The sequence below is a fragment of the Miniopterus natalensis genome, chromosome 10 (assembly GCF_054644295.1).
Source record: "Miniopterus natalensis isolate mMinNat1 chromosome 10, mMinNat1.hap1, whole genome shotgun sequence".
NCBI classification, from domain to species: Eukaryota; Metazoa; Chordata; class Mammalia; order Chiroptera; family Miniopteridae; genus Miniopterus; species Miniopterus natalensis.
Genome location: NC_142090.1, coordinates 56,779,355 through 56,804,666, shown reverse-complemented (window position 1 = coordinate 56,804,666; position 25,312 = coordinate 56,779,355). Strand labels below are relative to the sequence as shown.

General features: G+C 37.3%; 1 protein-coding gene across 1 annotated transcript in view; it reads right to left on the bottom strand.

Annotated features, from left to right (window-relative positions):
* ZNF804B (zinc finger protein 804B) overlaps positions 1-25,312 on the bottom strand; it is a 416,857-nt gene that overhangs the window by 8,222 nt on the left and 383,323 nt on the right. The window contains exon 3 of the mRNA XM_016218916.2: positions 1,475-1,605. Coding sequence (XP_016074402.2) covers positions 1,475-1,605 — 131 coding nt within the window. The remainder of the gene's footprint in view (positions 1-1,474; positions 1,606-25,312) is intronic.

The following is a 25,312-nucleotide window of genomic DNA, read 5'->3' as shown; positions in this document are numbered from 1 at the left end:
AAAGCTCAGTACGAAATGTGTGTGCTGGTCCTGTGACCTCATAGCATGGGGTTTGTATCAACCTCACACCTCCGGATACATGCTTTTCCAACCTTTATTTTGCCTTCTTACCAAATTTCTCTTATTTTTAACATGCTTATATTTTATGTATTTTCATAACTTAAATTAACCTAAGATAATTCATGTACAAATACATGAATATATATATAAGCTTAGTACTGTGTTTTTACTCATAATTAATCCTAAAAATAAATATTTTTTATAATCAAACTTGAGGTCTAATATTTTATGGTACCATGATTGAGTCATTCCCTCCCAAGTTTATTGTATATTGCCTTTCTTTTTTTATTGAATATTGGGGTGACATAGGTTAATAAAATTATATAGGTTTAAAGTGTACGATTCTATAATGCATCATCTGTACACTGTGTTATGTGTTCACTACCCATTGTCAAGTGTCCCTCCGTCACCATATATCCCCCTATACCCTCTTCTGCCTGCCCCACCCCTTTCCCTCCGATAATCACCATGTTGTCTGTGTCCTGAGGGTATTTTGTGTGTGTGTGTTCTTTACTTAATCCCCTCACCTTTTGCACCCAGCCCTCCACCCCTGCCCCTCTGAGAGCCATGTTTGTTTTCTGTATCTATGAATCTATTTCTATTTTGTTTATTTATTTTGTTCATTAGATTCCACATATAAGTGAAATCATATGGTATTTGTCTTTCTTTGACCTGCTTATTTCACTAAGCATGTATATTGCTTTTCACTCAAACAAAGTTATGAATTTCACAATTCACCAGGTTGCTGTCAACTACATTAATTAGCTACATTAGCATGCAACATTATGATTCATATGAACACAAATTAAAATCTGCAAATTTTATTGAGTTTCAAGTAAGAATCTCATTACTTGGAAATATTCAGCAGTTCCAGACTTATGTAAAACTTCTATTTTTGAACTGCGAGAATGTGTTAATGTAGCCTTGTTATAATTATCAATTTAAATGGCTAATTTAACTGCATTAATTATATCTTATTTGTCCAGGTAATGGTAGTATCATTTATTATGGATTCAGGTATTTATAGGGAAATGTACAGAAGATTTATTTCCTCCCCAAAATGATACATTGTTACTTATGATTTTTAAGATTGTTACTACAAAACTTAATTACGAAAAAGCTATACAGGTCCATTTAAACCAACTGGATATAATACATGCTAGTATATTTGGATCGTTCTTGGATCATCTCATTAAAGAGCACATTAAATTAATGATATTAGGAAGGGAAAAAAATCAGATGCCAAACTAATTAATCTATAAACCTTTCACTGTTAGGAACACTTGCCCTCAGACATATCTGTTGATTGGTTATAATTTGTTTATGCTGCTGCAGTGAACCAGGTAAATTTATCATTGAAATTTCCCCGGAGGTTGGAGAGTTTTGAACAACCGAAAACACCTCTAACTCTTACCATTCCGACTGTTGCCTGAGCTCGGCCAGCTGATGAAGCCGTTTAAGTGCTTTTTCTTGTTTCTTCTCATCTTTCCATGACTTGGAAGCTACATTTCGAGCAAATTCCCGTTGCTTTAATTCTTTCAGTCTCTGTGGACAAAGAGAAAACCAGAAAGGGTGCTATACATAAGCAATATATTCTGTTCCCCCCACAGCGCTCCTGGTGAAATGTGTCCTGTGTGCAGAGGTGACTTTCTGGTGGGGAGAGCAGCAGTGCCTCCCCCCTCCTTGCTCTTCTCTGTTCCAAGATAAATTTAGTTGTCAGCTGGGTGATTTATCAAAGCTTGTCACAATCACTACAGAAATGTGCTACAAAGCTCCCCCTCAGTCCTTGCTAGGGCCACTCTGGCTCCATAACTCTAATAATGTGTGTGCCTAAGAAAAATATAAATGGGGAAAGTGTGCACTATATAAACGGGTATGAAGGGAGAGGAGATTACGGGATGCACTTGCTTTTACCCACTGCCCCCAGCCCTCTCACTTGTAAAAGATACTCTGATTTATAAAAATTGATGCTATTAGTCCTGGCTGGGTGACTTAGTTGGTTGGAGGGTCCTGCTGTACACCAAAAGGTGGTGGGTTCGATTCCAGGTCAGAGCACACACCTAGGTTGCGGGTTTGATCCTGGTCGGGGAACATACTAGAGATAACCGATGATGTTTCTCTCTCACATCGATGTTTTTCTCTCTCTCCTCCTCCCCTCTTCTCTCTCTAAAAATTCAATAAAAACATATTCTCAGGTGAGGATTAAAAAAAAAACAATATTAAAAAAATTGATGTTATTAAATACACTGGATAAAGTGAGCTTGTTTTAGTGAAGAGAGGCAGTTACTGTGAAAGGTTTTGTTCTAAGCTCTGAAGGTGATTCTTAACTCATTTTTTATTTTGGTGGAGATGTTTATTCAATGCAAATTTCTATATTGTGTCCAAGGGGACAAAAATGGGTCAGGGATTTAAACTCAGGATAGAGGGTTGGACTTACTTGGTTTAAATTGATCTACCACTTTTTTAAATTAATTTTTTCTCTAAAAACAACTGACTTACATGCAAATTGTATTATACTGATTACCTGTTTGGATTTCTACTTCAGAATCTGCCACTAAACACACCTAATGATATTGAACAAATTGAGAAACAGCCACAATCAAGTGAGTATCTTGCAGTATGGGGCATACTCCTGAATTGAGAGTATATATGAAGATTAGCCTTTCTTACTCTGTACAAAGTGACTTTAAACTACCTGAAATCTGTATCCATTTAATTTGTTTCCATTTCCCAAATCAACTATAAAAGATGTTTCTTAGGAATGGCAAAAAGCACAAGCTACCAAGTAAGGTAATAATGCTATTTCCCACCACAGAGCAAGGGCCAAGCCCTTTAATGATCATTAGCTTCGCCCTTGAAAGAGAACATGCTCTTGGGAGATGGTGGCCAAAAAAATGCTTCTAGGCTAAGGATCTGAGAAAGGAGGCAGGTCAGCCTTTCACGAGAGAATCCTGAGCACAAAGAACAGAGTTTCACAGAGTTAGAAACAGCTACAGGGAAAACAGTAAAGTTACTCTAAATTCAATTTTTGTCAAAAATTTCAGAGCATTCTAAAAAATAGAAAATTTCAAGAAATAAAAATAAATGGGATACAAGGAAAACATAAAAATAAGAAATAAAACTATGGCCCTTATATTATCATAAAAAAGATCAACAGTTCTCTGGAGTTGATAAACAAGAGTCCAGGCCTTAAAGGATAGCCTTGGTCAGGAGACAGAGAGGCTCTTATAAAATCCCCATTTCTGCTGAGCTTCCTACTCATACTTCCTCAGCCTCCACATGTATAATAATCTAGCTCTTGGAGTGAAGGCTTATTTTATGAGCAATGACCTTTTGGAAAATTTCCTACACAGTTTAAAAGCCCATATAAAATGCAAGTCAACTGTGTCAAAGAGAGATGTCTACTTTGGTAAAAGGAGAGGGATTTTTAAAAAATTCTCAGTTACTACTGAATATAAAATACTCTATATTATTTTAATTTAATATTTGATATTACTAGTATGTAAACCCAAATAGCCTAGGAGAGGAAATTAAATCATTTACCTGATACCTAACTCATTGGAATCTTGTTTGAAACTTCCAGATATAGCTGTTTCTTTCATTAATCTCCCAGATTCCAGGACTGCACTTCAGTCTCTGAGTTATAGACATGATTGAGATTTCTATCTCATTCATCCAACAAGAAATACTGTTAACTCCTAGTATGTAATGAGGATATAGCAATATAAAAATCAATTATATTCCCTTCAAGGGAGACAGACAAGTGAACAGATACTTATATAAGATAGCATTGACTTTCTTAATAGGTGTGAATATCAGATACTTTGAAGCATATAGGAAAAGTTAAGACAGATTGGGGGTGGAGGGTGAAGATTTGTTGTGTTGAGGAAGTCAGCAGTTAAAATGCTTTTAAGAATTACACAGAAAATTGGAAGAAGAGGTTTTGTTTAAAGACATCTAGCCATAGATATGGCGTAGGAAATGTTGAGTGCTCAAGACTGCACAGAGAGAAAAAAAACACCACCCAGAGATCTACATATGGATTCCATTAAGTTTTCAGCATACTGATTAGCAGTGCATGTGTGGGAGTGAACTACTCTAGGCCAAGACAATGACCAGCTGAAAGAATTAAAAGCAAGAGTACCTAGCATTCACATACCATCAGGAATAGTGTCATTTCTCACCAATAAAACTGTAAGAACTAATGGGGCGTTGAATATAGAATTCAGGAGGCTCTCCTTCAGTAGAGGATAATTAACCATAGATTGAGCACTACTTTGGATTTGCCTAACAAATCACAAAAGCGAGAAATAAATCTGATTCTAAGTAGCTTAGCTGTGGTTCAGAGCCAAATCCAAAAATATTTATAGAAATACAAAAATAGCAAAAATAAGAAAAAATTAATGACATCTAATATCCAATCAGAGATTACCAGGCATTCAAAGAACCAGGAAAACAGCTAAAAATAAGAAAAATAATCAACCAATCAAGACCAATACAGAACTGATGCAGATGCTATAGTTGGCAGAAAAGTGAATTAAAGGAGTCACAACTGTATCCCATATGTTCAAAGTGTAGAGAAAAGATGGTGACTTATTGGACAATCATGTAATTAAAGTCTCTGCAGGAGGGGGAGTGGATTTGCAGAAAATTTTCAAATTTTCTGAAAACTATAAACCCACAGATCTCTCAACAAGCCTCAAGGACAGAAAACATGAAGAAAACTATATCCAAAGCTCATCATAGTCACATTTTTCCAAATCAGGAAAAAAAGCGAAATTTTTAAAAACATCTGGAAAGAAATGACATATTTCTATAGAGAAAAATAAATAGTAAGATGGCAGAATAATTCCCACTAGAAACAATACAAGTGAGAATATAGTGAAGAAACATCTTCAATTTTCTGAAAAAAATATTAAAGACTAGTCGAAATAAAATTTTAGACCCAGTGAAAACATCTTTAAAAAGAATGTGAAACAAAGATGTCAGACAAAGCTGAAAGAATTCAACAACAGCACACCCACATAGTAAGAAACACTGAAGAATATTATTGGGCAAAAAGAAAATAATACCAGATAGACATTCACGCTGATACAAAAGAATGAACACCAGGAATGTTAACTGTAAAATAAATAAGACATATTTATTATTATTTAAGTGTATTTAGATTGTTTAAACAAAACAATAGCTATGTTTTTGGGGGGTTATAACAAATTTATAAATAAAATGTTTGATAGCATAACATCCAGGAGGGGAGAAATAACAAAGTTGAAAGGTCTTATTCTATACATGAAATAGGACATTAACAATTGGTGGTAGGCTGTGATAAGTTAAAGAAATGCATTATATACCTTATAACAACTATTGAAATAATGAAACAAAGTGTTTAGCCAATAGAACAACAAAGGAGATAAAAGGAAATCATTAAATGTAGTGAATCCGAAAGAAAGCAGAAAAAAGTGAAAAGGAAGGTAAAATACATGGGACAATTTAAAAACCTACAGCAAGGTAAGAACTAAAATCTAAGCATATCACTAATCAAATTAAATGTAAATGTTTTAAACCCGGGAATTAAAAGATGGAGTCAGCTTGGATAAAAAAAGCAAGCTACAACTTTAAAATAAAGAACAGATTAAAAGAAAAAGGTAAAAAAAGGTCACATACACTGTACTTCTGGAAAAGGTTACACCAGGGGATTATGTCTGTTATAAAAGACCCTTCCAAAAGTCGGCTTGTCTAACGAAAAGAGGATCGTTTCACCCTGGATAGGTAGGAGAACTTCTAAGAATCCAGAGGTCAAATTTGGCCAACTTCATAGTTTAGCTTGGGCTTTCTCATTTCTTCTTTTCTTCTCCTGATCTGATAAAAAATGCATTTACTTAAGCAATGGCATGTAATGTAATTGTCACCAATCTTACTTAGTTTAAAGTAAAAATAAACCAGTTAGAGAAAAAAATGAAAGTTCTTTGAGGGTATCTAGTAGGTAAGCTCTTACAGAGAACAATGAAAGACAAATAAATCGCTAAAAAAAATGCTCCTTTGCACATTTACAAAGAATATGGGGAGCTCGGTAATCAGCTGCTTGTCAGCAGGCACTCAGGGTGAACAGGCGAGAGCAGGCGAGAGGCTGAACCTCACCGGGAGAGGGAGGGAAGGAGACAGACAGTAAGTAGCACCTAACCGCAGCAGGGATACAGCAAGGCGTCTAGCTCAAGAGGTGTTTGGAAGGCAGACAACACAGTGCGGGTTTCAAGACGGGCCTTCTAAAATCAGTCAGACATGAGTTTGCGTCTTGTCTTTGTCACTCACTAGCTTGGAGACTGAGGACGGTACTGCGTCTTCTCTAACCTCAGTTGACACATCTGTGACTCTGCCAGCTGTCAGTACTCACCTGGTAGAGTCCTTGGAGTGCCTGGAGCGGGGAAAGGTAGAGGCTGAGCTCAGCGCCTGACATACCGCAGGTGCTCAGTGACTACGAGCTCTTACCACGTGTAGGGGCAAGGGGCGGTCAGACTGTATGGGGCTTTGGCAAGCAGGATGAACTGGAGCTCTTTTTAACTGGCAGCGGGGAGCAATTAGGATAACTTGGTTCATTTTCTTAGTGAAAATGGAGGGTCTGAGTGGTTTTCATCTGGACAGTTTCACAGAGCTGGTAGGTGCGGTATGTTCTGAAGAAGACAGAAAAAGGAAGCATGCCTCACCCTGGCCTGAAATAATTTATACTGTTTAATTGAACCATTTGTAATTTCAGTAAGTTTAAGATCATATGTCGCTACTGACAAAAATGATAAATTTTGGATTAAAGTATGATTTGTTATCATACTTTTCTTTGATAAATCTCATTTGAAGTTTGCCCTTGGGTGTTAATACTATCCAAAATTAATCTCAATCGGAAAGTAGAGTAGAAGAGCGGACAGCTAGTATTTCCTAGAGGGAAATATGGACATGTAGGCCATGTCCTTGTTGTTGTTTTTTTAAGACATTTAAAAGAGAAATGGCAGAACAGATGACCTCCTGATCCTGAAGAGAGGCTACCATGGTCTTTGCCAAGATCAAAAGTAATGCAATAAAGGGCTGATGCAGGCGTCAAGTTAAAGAAAGGAGTCCTTACATATCTTCTCTGCAATAAGTGAAAGAAAGCTTATGGAGATATATTTGCTAAAATACACTTATAAAATATTTGGTATTTAATTTTCTTCTCAGGTTCATTTTAAAAGCACGAACTAAGAAATCTTTATTTCCCTAACTGCCAAGAAGAATGCTTGTCACTTGCATTGCAAGTTAATTCAGCTGTGAACAGATAAATGACGAGGCAGATTGATCAGGTCAGTGAGTCTCTATGTGTTTGGAATAACAGTGCTCCTGATGCTAATGCTTACCAGTCAGAACATGCATGTGCACATCTGCCCACTCCAGGAACCACTATCCTTTCAAGTTCACTGAAGCAGAACATGCATGTGAAATGAATTTATTCAAGTGTAGCTACTTTCCCTCTCTTAAACAGAATAACTCCTTCCATCCTGCACTTTTATCCATAGATCCCAGGGTACTTTTGCTGGCATTAGCATTGTTCTTCATAGCACAGCAAGACCCCAACGCACCAGGTCAAAATGATTAACCTTGTTTTAGAGACTAAGAAACAAACATATAGAAGGTTAAATGACCCGATCGACACCAAAGGAGAGAGGAAGAAAAGAACTGGGAGCTGAAAACAGTGTCTAATATTTATAAGCTAAGGCAAAGTGAGAAATATTTATGTAAAATTCTAGACATTTATAATAGTTTCAGTTTGTGAATTTAAAATTTATCCAGTTTGGGATATTGTTCAATGTTTGGAAATGTTTTTATCAAAATAATTTGAAAGACATTTATAGAACAATAACAATGACCTAGAAGAGGAGAGGGCCGAACAACATGATAAAGATATGAGAGTTAAATGATATAAAAAGTCTTTATTATGCCTTGGCCAGTGTGGCTCAGTTGATGCGCTAAAAGGCCACCAGCTCGATTCCTGGTTGTACGGGAGGCAACCCATTGATGTTTATCTCACATTGATGTTTCTCTCTCTCTCTCTCTCTCCTTGCTTTCTCTCTAAAATCAATTAAAAATATATGAAAAACATTTTTAAAGTCTTTCTTATTTCTCAGAAAGATTCTCTATGTCAAAATGGGACCTTTCTTGTTTTCTGCTACTTTGCCTGTCATTATTTTTTTATGTGATCTGGGAGCTATACAGACACAGATAATAAAATGAACTAAAATATGGTTTAAAAGTCTCCCATTTTAGAAGCTATAGTTTGGACTAGTAACCAGGATGATTTCACGTCCGTGTTCTAGAATGAATGCATCTGAGCATATTCCCTCTGATGGGATGCCCTGCTGCAAGGACCATCATGACACACGCAAGCCAAGTGGGTAAGAAGAAATGGTACTGTCTCTATGCTCTTCTTTACAAGTTAAATACTTTACAAGAGGATCTGGAGACTTCTTCATACAGGTGCTGGAATATATTGCTGGACTCTAAGTCCAATTGCTCTGGTCAGCCCACTGTGCTATAACAATCAGGACCTAGACATTTCTTGTCAGGCTAGTTTCTGGACTACTCTACTGGCTGAGTCCAATGTTTATAAGAGACATAGTCCAACCCGAAGACTCCACTGCTTCAGCACTAGTTTGGGAAGTTTCTAGGTTCTAGGACAATCTAAAACAGTGTGGGTCATGTAAAATAATTTTTTTTTAACCCAACATGGCTGAGGGTGGCACATATACTCAGGTGCTCAAGGTATGTGTCCCAGGCAGGCCACCACTTCCAAGGGCCAGGATTCCCTGAGAAGTCCTCAAATGGCAAATGGACAGCTTTAGTGTTCTCATTACTTCTCAGAAATTACCCAAATCCTTCCATCCTCTAGCTATTATGGTCAGGGTTTAAGTCAGCTGCAATACCAGGCACAAACCTTTATTTGGTTAAACTGAAGTTTTATTTATTTTCTGCACCATGGCATCCTCAAAACTAAAGTTTGTAGTGCCTTGGAAAGCCAGATTATATCAGGTAAAAATATTAGCTGATACTATATCAAAACCAGCATCTCTAATGACTACTGCTGTGAAATAATTAACAGCATTACAAAGAAAGTCCTTGGTGATGAATAAATGGGAATCACTGTTAAGACTGGGTCAGTAGAAGTCAAAGGCCTTTTAATCTCTACCTTTCTTCATGTTCACATGTGATAACAACATATCTGCCATATTAGGATAATAGTAATTCCCATGAAGTATCTGTAGAGACTATGTTCAGGTCTGGAGAAGTCCAGCATTTCTGGAATGAGCTAATGAAAATGCATTAATTAAAGATTATGACTTAAGTAAACATTTGATAGATTAACAGTTTGTTAATAAGGTCTCAGAAAAAGTAATTTTGCATTTCATCACAGTCTAGACCATGAAGAATAACTTCAATGTGAGAAACACAAGAAAGATTCTAGGCTGGGAAAAACCAGACACTTTTCCTCATAAAACAGGATTTCAAAATTGTCACTATTTCCTTAGAGAAAAAATGGAGTGTCAGAATGTGTTACATGCATTCTTTACAGTCTGGCACATAGATTTTCAACCTTTTTTATCTCATGGCACACATAAACTAATTACTAAAATTCTGTGGCACACCAAAAAATATATTGTATTTTTTTGCTGATCTGATTAAAAAAGTAGGTATAATTTTTTAAAAATATGTTTTTATTGATTTTTAGAGAGAGAGGGAAAAGGGAGAGATAGAAACATCGATCAGCTGCCTCCTGCACACCCCTTATGGGGGCCCCCTACTGGGGATTGAGCCTGCAACCTGGGCTTGTGCCTTAGCAGTAATCAAACCAGCGACCTCTCGGTGCATGGGTTGATGCTCAACCACTGAACCACATCAGCTGGGCAAAAAAATAGGTATAATTTTGCTCAGTCACACTGAACAGCTAATGTTGTGTTGGCTATTGTCATTTTTTTGATAGCCTAAGGGAAAATAGGTCAGTCCCTGACTAAATAGTCAGGTATTGCATATTTTAAAAATTCTTTCAGCATACCCATTGAAAATCACTGGTCCAGCACGTACATTACTTATAATTTATCTTTAAAAAGTGCTACTCATACAAAAAAAATGCTCAACTGAATTTTATAAATCTTTGTCTTTTAGAAATACTTCCAAGTATCAAAAGGTAGAGTTAGAATCAGTATCAAAAGAGGCCTGTTAAGATATTTTTCTGTGTGAGTTTTCATTTCTATCTCCACCGTTCCCCCCAGTCACATGTGGATGAGACCAAGACCTTAAGGAATCTTTTATTAATTTCTTTTTAAAGATCAAGAGAATTACTTGCATTCCTTATGGGAAAATTCTAGGAAATAAGTGTTTTTGCACAAGGCCTGAAGAGTCTAAATGTTAACCTTAAGAGAATCCCATGGAGAACCTCTGCTTTCCCAGAAGACTGTGTGGATGCTGTCAGGAGGCTGTCATTACTTGGCAGGTTATTATCTACTCTGCAGCATCCTGTCCCAGTTGTGTGACTCCTTCATGGTCACATCCTCCCCATTCAGTTCATAAAGAAAACAACCTAATGCTCCCAGGCGCATCCATACAGCTATTTCTTTAAGAGCAATTTCTTGTATTTCACCATCTCATACAACCTAACATTATATTGATTTTTAAAAGCTCTTTTGATTTCTACTTCTTCCTTCTCACTCTTTCGAACCCTTTAGGGTCAGCGTTCCTGATGAGAACTTTGCAGGCAGAAGTATTTAATCTGCACATATCTGCAAACTAAGGCTATCTGAGTGAAGGGAAAGGGTTTGTGAGATTTCCTCAATTTCCTGCCTAAATGTTGTTGGGAAATAGAAATGTCTTTGAGAAGAAGCTATTAAAATAGAGGCCGATCAGAAATAAGAAATTAATGAAATTAGGTTCTGGTGTAAAATTGAATTTTGGATCATATTACTCTGACACAATAAACAGAGTTGATATTTATAAAGCGAAAGATATCAGGACTGAGTTGAGCAACATGTGTCAGAAGCTTGGCTGCAGTGATAAATCAAATAGGTTTATTTTACTCTCTTAACCCAGAATCTATACTCAAGCACACCACAGTACTGATGTTATAGGTGTTACAGGGCAGTAAGGAGCTAGGAAAATTCCAGGGCAAGTTGAGTAGGGAAACTGAGACAGAAAAGTTAAATCAAGGCCAAACACTGTGGGCAATTTACAGCCAGACTGTAAATAACCAGCCATTATCTTCCCCAGCCAAGGACAACTGGGAATAAATGGTTAAAAGCTCCCCTAACAAGAGAATGCAGGAAAGGGGGGGGGTAGGAGAAAGTGGGGAAAAAGAACAGTTACTCCCTAAGCAGAGAAGCCAGCTTGGCAAGAGAAAATGGCCAGGTGCTTCTCATGAATTCTGGGAGGGCCACAACAAAGTAAAAAGGGACCTTGAGAATTATTCTATACCAAAACATTAAGCATAGGAAATTTGAGACCTACAGACAGGAGAGTATATAAGGCCTTCGACCCTCACTCAACTTGCTCTTCAGATTAGCTGAGAGCCCACCTGTGCTTCATAAGCTAGATGTACAGATGTGCTTGCCTTGCTTCTTTAATAAAGGTTCATGCTTTAATTGCTTTGATACAATTGGCTTAATCACAACACAATCAAGGTCTCTCCTATAAATTCATTTATATGAGAAGTCAAGGATCAAGGTTGGGGACAGTTCTCCCCACTGACACAGGGGGCTGTCTGGTAACACCTCTCTGATGTTTGTGAGAGGTGTTTCTCACATAGGCAGTTAGACAGACATAAACAGAGCATGGACAATGGGTCAGGTACAGAAACTCATCAGGGCAAAAAGCCCCAGATATCTAGCAAGGGGCTAAACTGGGAAAACAAGAACCTCACCCCCAGGGTAACCTATCCTCCCCAAGCATATCACGGGACATGAGGTCTGGGCCCCTGATCTTTCATATCACTGGTCATGAGGTTTAGACACCACTGACCTTTTCCGCCCTAAAGATAGCATCTAGCCTCAGTTGTATTTCAGCTCCAGGCCCAGAAAAGCACAAAACCAGACAAGTGATGCTGTGGCTGCCTCTGGACCAGCTACATTGACTAATGACCCCCTGCCCTGGCAACAACCAAAGTATAACTCTATTTTCATGTATATAGAATCCCAAAATATGTATACACACTTTAACAGCTGATAGCTCAATTTTGAAAATGAAATGTATTTTAATAAGTGCTGCCTTTATAATTATTCAAAGTGTGTGTATACACTTTGGGGGAATATATACATATATATATATATCCAAAGCCAATGAGTCTTTTTAGTGTTATTCAAATATGATGATCCTTTTTATTGGAACATCTAGACACTCTTGACTTAAGAGATGATACAATCTGTTGAATTCCAAAATAAGCTGTGCATTTAATAACTCTGCAGGATTTATTCAGTGAGAATACTCAAGGCTTGATTTGTTAGCAAAGTCAGACTTGGTTCAGTCAGACTTCCTGCAGGAAGTTGGGAATGCTAAAGCTAAGCTAAGTCAATGTCTTAATAGGAATACTTCAAGTAATCCCTTAAGCACTGGTGTAAATATGGAACTAAGCACTTCCCTCATCCTGAACTAAAGAGACAGAGCTATCTCACTCACTCTGGAAGGGGTGACAATTTGGAAGGGTCATATAATAAATACTTTTGACTTTGCATGTCACATAGTGACTGTTGCAAAGACTTAACTTTGACATTATAAAAGAAAGGATTTATTAGGCCAATTCTAGTAAGAAAAAGCAGGTCTTGGGCGTGGAGTCTGAACCACCAGCTGTATGCTAGGTAAAAAGACAGCATGTCCTCTGTCCTGGGGTTGTGAAGCATTTTTATGCATCAAGTTGGGACCTGGAGGCTGAAGCAGGGCCAACTCTGGGATAGGAGCAGAGTCAGCAACTGATAAGTAGTCTTTCAAAACACTTTTTTTCTGTTTTTGCTTTTCAAAAGTATAACTCCATTTATTAAATGCATTGTGGAAAACGTATCACATGCATCATTGTTAATTTCAAGAGCTTGGAAAACTGAGATTTTAGCTGAGTATATACTTGAAAACAAATGGACCTTAGGCAAGGCTGTGCAAGCAACTTTTCCCTTAATTTGATTCTTGATTTCTTTATTTCCTTAATAACTTGGACTTATTTATTTTTAGAACAGTATTTACTTTCAAATTTTTCATTTCCTAGACTTATTTTTTTGTTTTTACAAAATATATAACTAAAAACCCTGTTTATAACAATTGTTTCTGTAATTCACTTTAGTTATTTTCTCAGTAATTGCTGCCTATTGGATAAGGAAATAATTTGACTGGAAATGTATTACTTTCTCTTTTTTTTTTTTACTTATTTATCTTTATTGTTAAAAGTATTACAGATAACCCCACTTTTTTCCCCATTGGTCCCCTCCAACCCCACAACCGCCACCTCCCCAGACCTTCACCACACTATTGTCTGTGCCCATGGGTTGTGCATATATGCATATAAATTCTTAGATTTATCTCTCCCCATCCACTCCCCCAACCCCACCATCCCACTGAGATTCATCAGTCTGTTCCATGCTTTGAAGTCTCAGGATCTATTTTGTTCCTCAGTCTATTTTGTTTATTAGATTCCACATATGAGTTAGATCATGTAAAACTGAATCAGGAAAAATCAGAAAACCTGAATAGGCTAATAACAACTGATGAAATAGAAGCAGTAATAAAAAGATTCCCAGCAAACCAAAGCCCTGGTCTGGATGGCTTCACAAGGGGGGTTTCTAATTCTTTAAGTTGTAGGATTAGTTTACCAGAATTTTTTCTTGCTTTTTGAGGTAGACCTGCAGTGCTATGAACTTCCTTTTAGGACTGCTTCCACTGTGTCCCATAGATTTTGGGCTGTTGTGTGTTCATTTTCATTTGTTTCCAGGAAGTTTTTGATTTCTTTCTTGATCTTATTGGTAACACATTCATTGTTTAATAACATACTATTTAGCTTCTATGTGTTTGAATGTTTTTGAGTGTTTTTACTGTAGTTGATTTCTAATTTCATGCCATTGTGATCTGAAATGCTTGATATGATTTCATTCTTCTTGAACTTCTAGACTAGTTTTGTGTCCTAACATGTGGCCTATCTTTGAGTATGAACCACGTGCTCTTGAAAGGAATGTATATTCTGCAACTTTGGTGTGAAATGTTCTGTAAATATCAATTAAATCCATCTGCTCTAGTGTGCCATTTAGAGTCACTGTTTCTGTGTTGATTTTTTTTGCCTGGAAGATCTATCCAGTGAAGTCAGTGGAGTGTTAAAGTCCACCACTATGACTATTATTGCTGATCACTCCCTTAAAGTCCTTAAGGTTATTATTGATAGGTCCTTATTTATTGTTATTTTAATTCTTGGTGCCTATTTTCTCTCTGTATTTTTTCTTACTTTTATAGTAGCCCCTTTAATATTTCTTGCAATTCTTCTATTTCTACTTCTAATTACAGCAGTCCCTTTAACATTTCCTGCAATGCTGGTTTGGTGGTGATAAACTCCTTTAGCCTTTTTTTTTTTTTGGTCTGGGAAGCTCTTTATTTCACCATCTATCTTGAATGATAGTCTTGCTGGATAGAGTAGTCTTGGTTTCAGATCCTTGTTTTGCATTACTTTGAATACTTCATGCCATTCCCTTCTGGCCTGTAAAGTTTCTGGTGAGGTCAGCTGACAGCCTTTTGGGGGCTCCTTTGTAGGTAACAGATTGCTTTTCTCTAGCTGCCTTTAATATTCTCTCTTTGTCTTGAATTCTTGGCATTTTAATTATGATGTGTCTAGGTGTGGGCCTCTTTGGATTTTTCTTGCTTGGGACCCTGTGCCTCCTGAACTTGTGTGTCTTTTTCCTTGACCAGGTTAGGGAAGTTTTCTGCCATTATTTCTTCAAACAGGTTTTCTAACCCTTGCTTTCAACCACCTCTGGCACTCCTATAATGCGAATATTGTTATGTTTCATGTTGTCCACAGATCCCTTAGACTGTCCTCTTTTTTGTTTTTTCTTTTCAGATCTCTGATTGAGTGATTTTTTTCTACCCTGTCTTCTAATTCACTGGTTCAATCCTTGGCTTCCTCTTATCTGGTATTTATTCCTTCTAAAGTATTTTTTATTTCTGCTGTGTCAGTCCTAATTTCGTTCATAGTTTCCATATATTTTTTCATGCTGTTTAGCATCCTTACAATCAGTATTCTGAACTCTATATCTGATAGGTTGCTTATCTCCATTTCATTTAGATCTTTTTCTGGAGACTGCTCTTGTTCATTCAACTGGGGCTTATTTGTCTCCCCATTTTGGCTGCCTCTTTGGGTTTGTTTCTATGTACTAGATAGGCCTACTAGGACTCTCAGTCTTTTTGGACAGTCTCTGGCTCAGGCCAATGTCAGATGCTGTTTGTGACTGGCACTGAGTACCCTTTTTAGAGCTATCAACAACCCATAGTTCGAGGTACCCTCTGTTGGGGCTGGGTGCAATTTGGACAGGACCAAGATACACACCAAAGTCTGCTTTCCAAGGTCTGGGTCCAAAAGCTGATCAGGCAAATACTCAAAGCACTCTGAAGTCTGCCTCTGCCTGCAGGATGATTAATCTGATTCTCTTAATGAGCCTCAGGATGTAGAAACTCCAAGGGGTAGGGTGAGAGGTTTTCCAGCAGGGTGGTGCAATTGCTTCCTCCTCAAGCAAAAGCAGCTTAGAAGGTAAATTTCTACCTGTGAAAGATATCCTCTGCAGTATGGGGGAATGACCCAACACAGGAATCCAGAGAAGGGCCTTCTGAGCTCTATCTCCAGAGCCTATAACCCTAGATTCTCCTCACACAGTTCCAGTCCACTCTGCCCTCCCTCTGCTGGAGCCCAAGGTGAGTGGTTGCACACGAAACTCTGTGTGTTGGCCCTTTAAGTGGGTGCCCACATTTCCAGCCATCTCTCCCTGGCAGACTGAAAGCCAGCTGCTTTTCACAGCCAGATGTTTTGTGGACACCTTTCTCAGTTCTGGTGTCCTTGGCTGAGAAGTCCAGCACGGGGTTTAGGACCCAGAGTCCTCACTGGGAACCCGCCACAGCTGAGATCTCCCTCTGGACCTTCAGCTGCTGCCTGTGGGAGCCCAGCCAGCCCTCTCCTGCCTCCACACTTCCTACCAGTCTCTATGTGGTCTCTACTTTTCCTCTTTGGTTATGAGGGTGCTCTCTAGCTCGTCTTCAGTTGCAGTTGATTATTCAGGATGGATTTTCTATATTTTAGTTGTAATTCCAGTTTGGTTTCGGGAGAGTGTCAGTGTAGCTTCTACTCAGTCCGCTGCCATCTTTAATCTCTATAGCCAAGGTTTTTGCTCAGATTCTCAGGAAGCAATTCCAACTGAAAAGCCAAAGTTAAAACCAGCCACCTATTTTTTCCTCCCTTCTTGCCTTAGCCTGCATCTATCAACCCTCAACCCTAGTTCCACCTTGAGGATTTAAAAATATATCTCAAATAAAGTCTCACCTTCTACCAAAGCAAGGGAAGGTCCTGGATCCAAGAGACACTCACCCAGGTTCACCCTGGCAATGTATTACTTTTAAGATTTAAATTATTCGAACAAAACTTTAACAATAGTCATAGCTATTTTCACTCAAAAATAGTCTTTCACATGTTCTTTCTTTTAGTGATTGCAAACAGATTTGGAAAAGTATTTCAAATAATGTAGTATAACTAAGATCAAATTTATATTTTAATTTAAAATGGTAAGATACATCATAAATCTTAAACTTTCAAAATATTGAGTCACATTTTTATAAAATTAGCCATTCTCAGATTTTTCAGTAAAAAAGTATCAATTAACAGAATATAACATAAGTGTGCCCTTATGCAAATTTATAACATTTGTATAAAATTTGGCCAGGGTTTAAATGAGTTAACATTTTGATAAATGCTATTCACCATTTTAAAATTATTATAACAACAAAGAATATTTTTAGTTATGCCAATACTTTTTCTAAAACTGTATGCATAATTCTTAGTGTATTTCATATCTACAAATGTGTTACATTAAATTTTTAGGCTGACATGCAGAAACACTAAGAAATGATGCTTGGATTCACTCTGACTTTTAAAAATAAAATAACCTCATTGATAAATAATATAATGCAATCATTAAAGAGCCCCATTTCTTCACTTTTCAAACTAACAACATCAGAATATTTTATAGTGTAATATGCAGTAGTATTGAAATAACAAGGAAATAACACATTCATTCACCTTGGGGCAAGTGTAAACTGATGCAATCCCTCAGGAGGGTAATTTGAAAATAGCCATTATATTTCTATATGTATCATTGCCCTGACTCAGCAATTCCACTTCTAGAAATGTTTCGTTCAGATATAATTATTCCTCTGAACAAAAGCTGTTTCTTGTAGTATTGATGGAATTAAGTTTAGGGGGAAAAACAACAACTGTCTGATTCTTGAGTCCTTGATCTTAACCACAATTCAAACTGCCGGTGATATCTTCTTTTCAGGAATGATAACCAGATTATAACTATGTGTAAAGCTGTGTTATATTTTATTACTTTATATATGTCTCTTCCTTATCCTCAGTCCTGAAATTAGCTGAATTAAAATTTGAAATGTGAGGGTCTACTGCACATTTTTGCTGTTTTTGTTTCCTTGAGAAATATGTGAGCACAGAGAAGAATTCTTCACACTCGGTGCCTAACAAATCAGTAACCTCAAAATTTTACTTTTCTTGAGACCATTCACATAATATCACAGTTTTTAACACTTTTAGAAAATAAGATAAAATAAATAGAGCATCATTTGAGATGAGGCCATTTTAAGCGACTAAAAATTAAAATTCATAATTGTGAATCAAAGTAAAGTTGAAATAAAGATTGCAAGAGTTGGGCGGAATAAGAGCTGAGTGAGACACAGGCAAAGTTGAGGGTGGAATTCTAGGCCTTGGTAAAGATATCATGGGGTTCTTCCTATTTATTGTCTTCCTTATGCAGTATTCTACCTGCTTTCATATTTAAATCTCTGAAAAATATCATGAAGATACAGCTAAGATGGAATATTTGGTTAATGTGATAAAGCAAGTAACTGAAATTTTTGGTTGTTGATTAGAGACAAGTTATGCCTGGAGATAAAATCTATTTAGATAATTCAGTTATCAGCAGCTATTTAATGACGCTCTTTATTTACCCCTTATTTCATTTAGCCTATTTTTTAATGAAATTCCCGAAATGTTATTAACAGTGGTAATTCAAAATTTGGACACAAAATTGTTAAATCTATAAGAAGTGTTTACTTGAAGGCCATACATTTTAATTATCGTAAACAAAGGTATCTAACCATTAGCTGATTTACAAATGATCAAAGTAAACATGGAGATCACAAAAAAGCGCACATCATTATTCAGGTATAATAAATAGGTATGATACCATAAGTAAATAGATTTCACATGAGCCTTCAAGTAATTACTAGTGAGCTGAAAAATATCTCCCTTTGAAAATTAAAATCCAGAAATAAAAAAATATATAAATATATAAAATACTCTGCTGGAGATTCAAGTCTCTTAGCCTTCATTTCCCTTGGGGACATATAATAGTTATGTGTATCATATTTATTATCATGGTGAAAAATTGAAAACAATCCAAAAGTCCAACTATAGAAAATTGGTTAAATAAATTATGATACAAACATTTAATAAAACACATGCTACCAGAAAAATCTACACTAAGGAAGAACACTTAATTACCTTGGAAATGTTCATTGTGACAGGTACATTGTTTACTCAAAATTACACCCTGGCGCCTCCTTCCTTGCTAACACAACCTAATTGTGCTTAGTTTTTTTAGGAATCATGTAGCAATTCCTTGAACTCTGATGAACATTTGACCTTGATCTTGCTACTACCATAAATAAACTCCTACAATTTAGCCAAAAGAAAATCTAAACAGACTCAGTTCTTAGTTTCCACATTTAAATCAAATTGCCTAGTGATCACTGTGTTCTTTCTTGAATTGTTTAAGGTGTTTAACAATTATATAATAATAAGAGCAAACACATAAAACAAGGAATGATGTCAAAGTACTATGTACAAGGCTCAGTTAAAAGTGCAACTGCTTGAAGCATATTTCCTTTAATTTTCAAAACAAATGTGTGATATAGATGCTGTTATTATCACTCCCATTTTACAGCTAGAGGACAAGAAACAATTTTATAGAATTTATTTGAAGTCCAAGCTGCCTGACTCCCAAGTCCTAGTTCATAACATCTATACTTTATTTTTTCTGGTAGATTCTTTATGTACTTTGCAACCCATCTTGACTCTCCCTTGAATCATGACATTGCCACGCTCACAGGGCCAAGGCTTTTAAATTATATTTCAAAAGTTATATTTTCTATTCTACATAAACTATCGTTTTAAAAATGTACATCTATGAAAGCTCTGAAATGTTCATTTGGGATTTAGCATCTGAAATTTATCATGTCTCTGTGCCAACAACTTAAAAACATCTGCTTTCTGCTTGGTTAACAATGAAACCTCTGGGATACAGTTCAACTGCAGAAAATTATCATTTACTAGAGTAAGAGTCTAACCAGGAAGCATCTTTGCTTTTTCCAAAGGCATGTGACTTACTATAAGGAAAGCCAATTATGTTCCTTATTTCATTTCAGTCCAATTTAGTAATTTCCAACTCAGGTTTGTTGCAATATAGGATCTTAAAAAAAATCTTAAGGAGTTTTGTAAAATGCTACCAAAATTCTCAAAGAAAATTAGTTAAATTCATCCTAAATAAGTCCGATCCAGTATTCTGAGCAGTATGGTGATAAATTCAAGATAATTAAGAAGTGATAGAAACAACTGAAAGTTATCCAGGTTGTTACCACTATTCTGTGAAGCTAGTGTTGTGGATAAGAGATGAAAAAGATGCTCACACAGCTAAGGGCACTCAAAGGGAAGTGAGATGTGCACATGGTCTCCAACAAGGATGGTTTTACTTGTTAGTCACAGAGATCTACTAAAACTAGGGATGATTTCATGGAAGGGTACAGGGTGTCTCAATTCAGAGACCTGGCAGGAAGTATAGCTAAGTTACCAAAGGGAGTGATACCAAGAGCAAAGAAACTATGAACTGATGATTTTATCTGTCAATCAAGGATTGCACGATCTCTCATCTCTTCTCTGAGCATACAAATGTCATTCTTCTGTCTCTCCCCAGCATGCCTTTCTCTATTTTGGAATATATTAGACCTGAAAACGGCCACTCCAGGCTCGAGCTTTACTATGCCCCAAAGTGACAGATTCTCTAACTCTGATTTCTAATTTTGGGAGAAAGGAATGTACTTGGCAAAACTAGGGCCAAGGTTCTATCCAACTTCCAATCACCTCTGAAAGAGTGGGTAAGAGCCGTGACTTAACTCTCATTTAGCAGGAGTTGCAGGTACAAACAATGTGACAAAAGGATATGAACAAGTTCTTTAAGAACTGGGTGTAGGGCACAGGAGAAAATGTTTAACATGGGAAATCATGGAGTGTTTATTTACATCCACAATCTTAATGCACAGCAGAATGTGATAAGAACTCTTTAAGAGATTTAGACAAATTGTTATAATAGTGAAAATGTAAGAGGTTATTTTTTGTCATAAATATGTGTATGTATGGATATATATAAATACATATAGTGATGTACGTGTATGTCACAATATATATATATACACAAACATTTGCAATAATAATATGATATTCAAGTTGATTGTTCAAACTTATGTCATGGGTTTTTCAGATATAGTTATAGTATTTAAAGTGAACATTAATAAAGATATTAATACCTATCTTTAATTTAGTGCTTATTTTATGCCAAACATTGTTATAAAATGTGTTAATGCATTATCTCATTTAATTTTTAGAACAAAAGTATAAGGTATATACTATTATTTCCCACATCTTAAAGAAAGAGTAATTGGCCCTTAGCCAGAGATCACACATTCATAGAGTAACAGAGGAAGGATTCTAGCCCATTTTTCTTTAGCTAGTTCTCTTAACCACATGAATTATTGCTATTCCAAGCCCTGATGATACAATTTTGTTAGGGAGATAAGATTCTAATATACCTTGTGGAAGACTGAAAAGAAAGGCAAAGGGATGGTAAAATCCTGTTGGAGTAGTCAAGACACACTGAGGAGCTACTTATACCTGAAATATGGGATGCATGAGAAGAGAGAAACTAAACCTAAAACATATATCTGATCTTGAACATAGTGGGCCATGACAACCATGTGGAGCAGAAGAGAAAATGAATTGAAATGGTGCTTGAGGAAAGTAAGAATGATGACAGTGAATATGGCCTACAGGACAGGCTGGGAGGAGAAAGTGAGTCATAAGTTTCTGGCAAGCAGACAATTGCACTGTCCTGTCAAGATCATCTACTGTAGTCCACTTTATTTAGTTGATATAAATAATAAGCAACTTGAAACCATTCATGAATGAAGTTGGGTAGTCAAGAGATCGGCTAAACTCTAATAAGGTGAAAAGCTGTCAAAATAAATGAGTAGTAAGCTTAGGGCATCTATTACTGCTTCTTGTCTGTCAAGTGTTTTCGTTCCAGAGAAAAAAAGAAGAAAAGAAATTGTAGAAAAATGTCAGTCTCTGAAATTCTCTGCCTAAATGCAAGGTGATTTTTCTCAGTTCCCTATCCATCAGCAAATCCTATTTGACTCTTCCTCTAAATTATAGCCTACATGAATAGCACTTTTTCCCTCAATGCTTCCACCGTAACCCAAGCCATCATCATGTCCTTCCTGGATATCATAGCAACTTTCACCTTCCCTCACTTCTATCCACTGTTCACAAAGAAAACAAAGCAATCAGTTCAAAACATCTTTCAGATTAAGCCTCTTGCTTGATTAAAACTTATCAGTGGTTTAGAAGTAATCTGAGAAAAAATCCAAAATCAGAATGGTCTGTGACACTATTTACGATTTAGACACTTCATATGCCTTCAGCTTCATTTTCTATCATTCTCTCTACTCTGGTCCCCCGTTCTAATGCTTTTCAGCAATGCTAACTTTTTTTCTTTTACATAATTTTCTACTCCATACTATTTCCCAACTCAGGAACCACATCTCTTTAGATGTTGGTTATAGTTTCCTCTTCCAAATCTAGGAGCATGCTGTCAGAGAGGCATCTCCTAACCACTAATTAAAAATATTTTCAACCTCATGCCCCTAGTCACTAGTATATCACAGATGAAGAGTATTCATTAAATAGTAAAGGTTAGCAGAGTGTTCCAGCTCAAGGAAAGAGCATGTACAAAAATTTGTACACAAGAGAAGGGAACCTATAAAGCTAGAATATAGTTACAAGTGGAGTAGAGATAAAAGCAGAGGAAGGTAAGAGATGAGGTAGGAGAAGTACTGAATTGGTATCTTCAGGCTTTTAAAGATAAACATAAGAAGGTTTGGCTTTATTTTGAACTATTTGTTGGTGTATGAGATGAAAGGTAATGAAATGATTTAAGTTGAGGAATGATGTGGCAATAACTGCATTTCAGAAAGGTGAAGGGCACGCGTATAGAAATAGGGAGGGAGCAAGACTGGAGGCAAGGAAACTAGCCAAGCAAGAGGGGATGGTGTCTGACCTACCATGAGACGCACTGTGGGGAGGAGCTAGCACAGGGGGACACTGAGGCAACAGAATTAACTTTAGGGAAATTACTCATCAATCAGAGATCTATTTGCACTCTTGCTACTACTATTACCCAAACAGATCATTTATTTCAGTAAGATGTTTTCCTTTGGCTAAGCCCATTAGTGATTTATTTAAAAAGTAGTTCTATTCTTATAATGAGAGAATAAAATTATTCTTATAATTTTATTTTTAAGAGCTAAGTGGGAGGAAACAGCTAACCCTCAAGCCCTTGGGGAAAATAAAGCACAACATTATTTCAGTCCCTAGGGACTTTAGAGCAGTAAGTCCCGTCAGAGGGGTTTAATCAATGAAATTGAGATGGTCCCAAAGTGAGCAAACTGCTGACAGGTGCTGCAAATGAAGCAGTGGAGTTTGGTTATTGTTGTTATTATAATTGTCATTGTTATGGAATTTTTATTCATGTTTGGTTTCGAAGATTTAAAAACATATCTCACTCCTTCCTAAGAACCTTTTAGTTGTCATACGTACATAAAACTTAAAGCAGAACTTGAAACCATACCCCAGGAAGGAGGAAGAAGCAAGCATTCTCATTGTAAAAATCAGTACAGATTCCAGGAGTGATGTGACCAAGGCAGAAGCAGAAGAGACTCCAGCTCTGTCTCCCCTGTAAAGATCAAGAATTAAATAGCTATCCACAGACAAAAACAGCTCTTGGAGAACTCTGGAGTCCACTTAAGAAACTTCAGCAACACAGCAGAACAAAAAGTCTCAAGAATAACCATACACAGAAAAGGAAGGAAGACAGCTTCATTTTGCCAGCATTATCCTACTCCCCGAGCTCACGTTGCTTAGTGCCAAGAGAGAATTCCCACCTGGGAAAGTTCCCCTCTCGAAGAAAAAGGGAGAGTGGGGTGAGTTAGCAGCTTCACCAGCACAGCATGAAGGTCCTGCTTTAATTTTACCCCACCCAGACAGAGACAACTATGAACAAAACACACACACACACACACACACACCAAAAAACCCAAACAACAACAAAAAAACAGAGAGCCTACTAATAGCCACAGAGCAAGAATGCTCTGCAGACAAACTGAACAACTGTCTCTACTGAAGAAACCAATGGCCAACACAGCTATCACAGATGCCCCACAAGAATCTGCATTCACTGTCACCAGCCATCTGAGTCTCTTCTCTTTCTTCCCCACTCCCAAAGGAGCCCAGGAACCAACCTGGTAGTCAGCCCAGGCCTCTGTAGCTACACAGTGCAAGTTGCCAGCCTAGAGTCCTGTGAATGCCCCCATTGCCCTGCACACAATCAAGGCTAGCCCCTTCATCTGTGCCCTTGCATGCTGCCAGGCTGACTCCTGCCACTGACCTCTACTGCTGTCCATATGCCAGGGGTGGAGAGACTGTGTGGTCACAGGAGAGCACACAAATAGCCAGGGTCCCCAGAACTGCTTCTGGGCCAGGATTAGACCTGTCTTATGTCATTGGCCTGCACCTCTCTACTAACATGAAGCTAGCCCCTCTAGCTATATACCTGTATGCCTCCAGCCTGTTCTCTCTCACCAGCCTCCAATGCCATGTGCCTGTGGCCAAATTTCAGACATGGTGGTGCATGCTGACAATGAGAGCTTTCACAGCTTCCAGTATGCCTGTGGTTGACCCTGGCCCTTTCTGTGCCTGTCCTGACCCCACTACTACCTGTGTGTCTGTAATGGTCACAGCCACTCCATAGACACATGCAGATGGTCCCCAAAGCCAAGCATGTGCACATCACTAGCTCTGGCCATTACCGCTGCTTGCAATGTGCCTAACAGCTATAGACACAAATAGTCCTTGCAGATTCTGTGGACCATTTGCAGAGCTCGCCAAGGATCACACAGTTGTTAATGCTGTAAATCACAGTGATTTGAGTCAGTCAGCTACAGTGTCTCTCCCTACCTTGGACCTGGTACCACCATATGTTCCCACACTTGGTCCCCTGCACTAGTAGACCCAAGGTTACAGCACATTCCTGCATACCCCACCTTCAGATGAAAGCTTCCCTTTACCAAAGTCAGCTCATAAAGTCTGGTAGAGGTGACTGCTTCTTCAAATGTGCAGCCACCTATAAAAAGTTACTGAAATCACAAAGAATCAGGGAATCATGACTCCACCAAAGGAATGTAGTAAACCTCTAGGAACTGGTCCCAAAGAAATGGAAATACAGAAACTTCTTGACAAAGAATTCAAAATAATTGTTCTAAAGATGCTCAGAGAGCTACAAGAGAATACAGATGAACAATTTCATGATATCATAAAACAGCACAAGACAAATGAGAAGTTCAAAAAATAACACAGAAAGCATTCAAAAAAATCAAACAGAAACTTTGATGCTAAAGAATACAATGACTAAACTGAGGAATTCAATAGATAGCTTCAATAGCAGACTTGAATAAGCAGGATAAAGAATCAATAAGCTCAAAGATAAATCTTTTAAAATTATTCAGTCAGAGGAACAAAAAGAATAAGAGAATGAAAAGAAATAAAGAAAGCCTATGGGTT